This window comes from Elaeis guineensis, chromosome 7 (genome assembly GCF_000442705.2).
Source record: "Elaeis guineensis isolate ETL-2024a chromosome 7, EG11, whole genome shotgun sequence".
Classification (NCBI taxonomy): Eukaryota; Viridiplantae; Streptophyta; class Magnoliopsida; order Arecales; family Arecaceae; genus Elaeis; species Elaeis guineensis.
Window position 1 is genome coordinate 96570966 of NC_025999.2, and position 7043 is coordinate 96578008.

A 7043-nucleotide genomic window follows, 5' to 3' on the forward strand; every position below is an offset into this window, starting at 1 on the left:
GAATCATGCCCCGATCGTAGACTGGGAGATCACCGCTTGTTGGTTTTCAGATCCTAAGATGGCTTTGGTGGATTTGCCTCCTCTCTGGGCTCTGAGGAAGCACCCATAGTTGCTCTGATTGTGGTGGCGGTTGGGAAGCCAGATTTGATAGAGGCACCACTGCAGGAGGTGCAAGTGGTGCTGTTGAGAGTACTGATTGCACCACTGGAGGGGGTGCAGGAGCAGTCTGAGTAGGCTGTGACACCATTGGTAGAGATGCAAGGGCAGTCTGGACTGCTTGAACAGTGACCGTCAAATTCTGGATCTGCTGGAAGAGCAGGTTGAACTGGTCCATCATGACCAGTGGTAGCTGGGTTTGCGGATGAGTCTCCATCATCAATGGCTGTGCCTGACTGTCAGCCTGGCTCTCCGCCTGACGAGAGGCGGCGGCATTGGAGAGACGAGATGAAATGCGCTTTAGTGGCATAATATAAAGATTACTCCCTTCCTTTATCTGTTGCTGCTCATTTTTGTTAAGGTTAGAAGATGGACGACTGGGTCTTGCGTGGTGGTGCTGGAGTGACCCGCAAAACAAGTTCAAACCGGAGGTTCTCGCTCTGGTAAGGACCCTAAAATGTTCAAGTCAGATTTCAGAGAACAAAGGGAGCAGCAACAGATTCTCTTAGAGGGACTACTTATCTGGGTCCTCGAGGCTTTAGTTATTTATAGAGGATGTATTAGATAACCATGGAAACGTGCAATTCCAGGTTTATCGAGTTATTGGACATGTTGTTATGTGTTATTATGAGCAAGATATTCTAGCACTTATCTACTCCCGCAAACTTATCTGCCCCCACGAGATCATGGAGAGTTAGTTACATCCGAGATTATCCTCTTGAGGTGGACAGCTACTGCTCATGTCAAAGAACCGACGAGCCGAGGCAACAGAAGGAGCCGCACAATAAGCTGGATACAAATAAGTCGGCTCCACGTGCCTCACTTAGTGTTTGGATTGGCAACCACGGAGATAGCTCGCTGGCCAGAGATATTAGTGATAACACAGGATTCGAGGCATTCTCAGTATATAATACACCATATCCGAGGTATTCACGGTACCATCGTAATAGATATACTTAGACATAATTTAATAAAATTAAATTTATAATTGTATAAACATATTAGAAAGCTGTATGAAATATGAATATTATTTATTTATTTATTTTGTTGGTTTTGATCTAGTTAAGCCGGGATGACTCAGATCAACTTAGGTTTGATATAAGTTAGCGCGGGTTTGGGGTTCAATTTGGATTGGAAATTAATCCTAACCCAACCCCTCTTGAAGTATGCTTGGGATTTTTAAACTCAAACCCAATCCAAAAGCTTCTACCATGAAACCTTACCCAACGAATGCGTTGGGTGGGTGGGTTAGGGTTAAACCCAATCCAAGTTGCATCGTTGACCCTGCATACATTACTTCACTCGGTTGCCATCCATGGGAGAAAAGTATAATATGTAATTCTATCTCCCATCGCAGGAGTAAACCCTTAAAGAAAAATAAGTGAATAATTTCTCTAATCAATTAGTGTATGGGCGTCATCAGGTGAAGTTACACAAGCAGCCACAGCTTCATTGTCGCTGTCGATGCAACGATTACTCAACAAAGAGTGTCCGCAGTTATTACAGCCTTCGAGCTTTAACTCTTTACTTTCATCAACCATGTGGGGTAATACCAAAAACTTATTATGGTCCATGTTTATTTTATTGATGGTATATGTGGTCTCGAGCAAAGGGAAAGGGCAATAATATTTCTGTTTCAACGCGGCATTCCGGAGGATTCTTGTTCTGTTTCCCTGTTTTGGCACGCTGTTTCACAGCATGGGCGAACCTTGCCACTCCCACTTCAGCATTTTTGTTCTGTCACAATGTTTTGCTGGTTTACTCAGATCAAGGTTGCAGTCTATTTATTCACACAAAGCTTTGGTCACGACTGGTTTGGTGACGACCTGTGGGTTTTCTTGCTTAATTGGATGTACCTGTCGTTATACTCTGCTGCTTTCATGCCTTGCAACGATTGGTCTGCTGTTATACAACTTCTCAAGTATTATTGGGTTCTCATGTTATGAGCTTATTCCCATTATCAAGTTGGCAGGTTCCTACCGTGGATGTCATGTTTTCCTACTCTTATGTTAATGCATGCATCATCAGATTTCACCGATTCAGCATGTTTTGTCGCTCAACTCCAAATGTTATGCTGCTTCAAGCCACTTTCTAGATCAATGGAATTCAGCAACTACTGTTCAACAAAGCATAGGACTTCAAATATCAATGCAGATGCGGCAATCCTGTTACAATTTTATACCTATTTTTGGCTGGATATTGTTACTGTTTATATTCCTACACAGAAAATTTTGTTTACCATGAAACCATATTTCTTTTTCTTTAAAGTTGTCATGGAAAGCTGTCTCTCAACATCTTTTCTTATCTTCCAGCATGTAATCTGTTGCCACTTATATTTTCGGCCTGCTTTTACTTTCATGTATTACAGGCCCTTTGCTGTATTTGTACTGCCATACTTTTTATGTTAAATAAATAGTCTTATACTTTTCTACCAAAAAGAAAAATAAGTGAAAAGCTAAACAAAATTATTTTATTGACCGCTTAATGCTTCTATATTCAAAAGTAGATGGGACTGCAAACTGTACAAACAAGGTAGACATTTGAATCGGTCGGCATCCGCTTGTAAATGAAAAAGATGTTCTACATTCGGATCCCCATGTAATTTTGGTGTGCGGTTATCAGTTCACCATAAATTGACGGAGGTTCGGATTGGAATTAGATTAGATATAGATTGAATTTCAACGTATCTATATTCATATTTATTTTATTTAATAAATATAAATATAAATATAAATATAAATATTATTTAAATATAAAAATTTATATTTATATTTATTTTAAATAGATAGAGATATAATTTGGATCATACATGTATGAACATAATTATGGATATAAGTTAGATATAAATAGATGACGAATTAAATTAATAATATATTTATATAGTTGTATATTTTTTTAAAAAATTAATAAATATTATTTAAAATTATATAGAGTTATAGGTAAATTTTGATATTCAGTCACTTATCAGATAATTATCTATCCATATTCATATCTATTTCTCTTTATTGAATATAGATATAAATATAAATATTAGTCAAATTTTCAAATTTTTATCCATATACAGATTAATTTAAATACAAAAATAAATTCGAATGGATATAATCTATACCACTTCCATCTCTAGTGGGGTGCAAGACTACTGTTTTGTCTCATAGCTGAGGCAATCATTTATTTGACTGTAAGGATCTGTTTGGTTGGGGATAATCTAGTATGAAAAAATGAATCTCATGTGAGATTATCATGTTTGGTATGAAAAGAGAAGAGAGAGATGGTAAAAAAATTAATAGACCTCATACTTATTTTTTGAAGAGAGAAGATAAAATAAATATCATAGAGGATCGGTATTTGATAAATTTTTAAGTGATAGTAATTCATATTTAACAAATGTACCTTCAATAGAGCTGAATATATAATTATTGAATTTCTTCTGATGTCTTTCCAAATTCATTCAATAAAAAGCTTTTGTAAAAAAACTTAAGATAGAGATGGTATTTTATAAAAATTAATTAGAGATGATAATATTATCATAGTATTAAAAAATATTTTATGTTAAAAAGTATATTTATAAATTTAATCATATTCTTATATAGATTTATCTTCAATCTTTTTTCAATGTGATTTTTTTCAAAATAATTCTTTCGATAATTAAATATAATAAAAATTATTTTTTTAATATTTTTTTAAATAAATAATTTTTAAAATTATTAAATTATTCTATAATCAAACGTATCCCAACCAAACATCCTAGAAACCTGTTGCTGGGTTTTGCATGGAGTAATTCTCAGTTAAAATTGGTAAAATACGATCTGATCCGTCAATTCGATCCGTATTCAATCTGCCATAAATATGTTTGGGTATTCAATCTGCCATAAATATGTTTGGGTTTAGGCTAAACAGATTTGGATCACAAACGGGTCGATTCGTTTAATCTATTTAATAATTAGATCGAATTTAAATTTTAAATATCGACCTGTTTAACCCATTTAATATCCAGGTTGGGTTGAGTCGGATAACCCATTTAACCTGTTTAATCTATTTCGGACCTATTTAATCTAATCTGTTTAAGATCCGTTTAATCCATTTAAAATCCGTTTAATCTGTTTAAAATATATTTAACAAATTTCTGATCCATTTAATCCGACTTATTTAATATGTTTAATCTATTTAATCTAATTTAATTTATTTAATAAATAAATTAAACGAGTTGGATCGGATTATCTGTTTAATAAATAAGTCGAATTCAGATTTAAATTTTTGAATCATTTAATAAATAGATCAGATATAAATTGATGATTTTTTGATCCAATCTATTTATGATCTGATCTATTTATAATCCGATCCATTCCTATTCCCATCCATATTTTCGGTTTGGAAGCCTGTAATATATCTCCGTAATCTTTTTGTGCATAGGCTTTCTTCCGACAAATGACAGGTGGCTTTCCGGCCAACCTCAGACCTCTGCCATCTAAAACGAATTCTACCCTAAAAACCAAAAAAATAAAAATCCAGCACATGCAATCCACGTTGCCTCAAAGCTGCAGCTGTTACCGTGGTTACAGCGGCAGCAGTCGATCCGCCTCTCGATTTGTGCGTCTCCTTCGTGAGAATTTCTCCTCCCTCCGTTCTGACCTATGTTTAGCCCCCCATCCGCGGCCATGAGCTCGTCTTCCCCTGCCTCCTCCTTATCATCCCTCTCTTCTACGGAGAGGGGGAGAGATAGGGAAAGACAAGAATAAAAAAAACAGAGGAGGGGGGTTTCGGTATCCCTCCTAAGCTCCTAATCTCTTCTTCTATTTTCCTTTCGGGCAGAGGAGTATATCAGACTATTACTCCTCTTCTTGCCTGCAATGGCCATGGAAGGAGAGAAGCGGAGGTACATCACCTCCAAGGAGCTCCGGGGTCACAACAACCCGACCGACCTCTGGATCTCGATCCAAGGAAAGGTCTACGACGTGACCGGGTGGGTCAAGGACCACCCCGGGGGCGACATCCCCCTCCTCAACCTCGCCGGCCAGGACGTCACCGACGCCTTCGTCGCCTTCCACCCCGCCACCACCTGGGCCCTCCTCGACCGCTTCTTCGTCGGGTACCTCGCCGACTACCGCGTCTCCGCCGTCTCCAAGGACTACCGCCGCCTCGTCGCCGAGTTCGCTCGCCTCGGCCTCTTCGACAAGAAGGGCCACGGCGTCCTCTACTCCCTCATCTTCATGTTCATCCTCTTCCTCGTCTCCGTCTCCGGCGTCGTCTTCTCCACCAACACCTTCGTCCATCTCATGAGCGGCTTGCTCATGGGCCTCCTCTGGATCCAGTCCGGCTTCCTCGGCCACGACTCCGGCCACTACAACGTCATGACCACCCCCGGCATCAACCGGCTGATGCAGATCCTCTCCGGCAATTGCCTCACCGGGATAAGCATCGGCTGGTGGAAGAGGAACCACAACGCCCACCACATCGCCTGCAACAGCCTGGAGTTCGACCCCGACGTCCAGCACATCCCTCTCTTCGCCGTCTCCTCCAAGTTCTTCAACTCCTTGACCTCCTACTTCTACGAGAGGAAGCTCGCCTTCAATTCTTTCGCCCGGTTCTTGGTGAGCTACCAGCACTGGACCTTCTACCCAGTCATGTGCGTCGCCAGGGTAAATCTCTTCGCGCAGTCGGCGATCCTCCTGCTTTCCAACAAGAAGGTCCCTGGCCGATGGCAGGAGACGGTGGGGTGCGTCGTTTTCTGGATTTGGTATCCTCTGCTCGTCTCCACGCTGCCCAACTGGACCGAGAGGGTGATGTTTGTCGCGGCGAACTTTGCGGTCACCGGAATCCAGCACGTTCAGTTCTGTTTGAACCACTTCTCGGCGAGCGTCTACGTCGGGCCGCCACGTGCCAATGATTGGTTCGAGAAGCAGACGATGGGGACGCTCGACATCTTGTGTCATCCCTGGATGGATTGGTTCCATGGGGGTTTGCAGTTCCAGGTGGAGCACCACTTGTTCCCCCGCCTGCCGAGGTGCCACCTCCGGAGGATCTCTCCGTACGTGAAGGAGCTCTGCAAGAAGCATGGCTTGCCATACACGGCTGCATCGTTCTGGGATGCGAATGTGAAAACGATTGGGACTCTGAGGACTGCGGCATTGCAAGCTCGGGACCTGGCGAAGCCGGTGCCCAGGAATTTGGTCTGGGAGGCTGTGAACACCCATGGCTGAGTCTTCGGAGGGTTGTTCTTCTGGCGCAGTTCAACTTGCCATTCTTTCCCACTGTTCTGAAAAAGAAAAGCACCAAAGTTCTCTGCCAACATGGGTGGGATTTGCCGTGTGAGCTCACGATTTTATAGGGTTGGGAAAGTGAAATATTGTTGCATTTACCTCTGCTTTTGTCATTTTTGGTAGCACTGCATAATTATGTTCTCGCATCACAGGACAAGACCAAGGAATAATTCAAAAGGACAATTTTGCAGATTCATGGCTCTGGATTGCTTTATCTAAATAATTTAAAAAAAAAATTATTTATAAAAATAATATAATTTTTAATTTATTTATCAAACTAATGTAAATCTTATAAAATGTCATTAAAAATAATATTTTATAGTGTCCACGTCACCACCCCTTTTTCATCATTTTTCTACGTGAACGATAGAAAAAATAAATAAATAAATAAACTCGTCATTTTAAATGGCGTTTTTGAAAACGCAATTTGAAATGGCATTTTCAAAAATATCATTTTGACGAATTTAATTATTAATTCTCAAAAAAAAAATAGAAATAAAAATAAAAAAATAAAAACTTTATAATTTTAAAATTTTAAAAAATAAAAATTATAATTTTGATTTAAATAAAAATCATCATTTCAAATTAGCATCCCCATTTCAAATTATCTTTTTAAAAAAATATCCGAAA

General features: G+C 39.6%; 1 protein-coding gene across 1 annotated transcript; it reads left to right on the top strand.

Annotated features, from left to right (window-relative positions):
* Nucleotides 1–4320: 4320 nt before the first annotated feature.
* On the top strand, nucleotides 4321–6609 carry LOC105048251 (acyl-lipid (9-3)-desaturase-like). The gene has a single exon (XM_010927506.4). The coding sequence runs from the start codon at nucleotides 5004–5006 to the stop codon at nucleotides 6351–6353; it is 1350 nt and encodes a 449-aa protein (XP_010925808.1). The 5' UTR covers nucleotides 4321–5003; the 3' UTR covers nucleotides 6354–6609.
* Nucleotides 6610–7043: the final 434 nt, after the last annotated feature.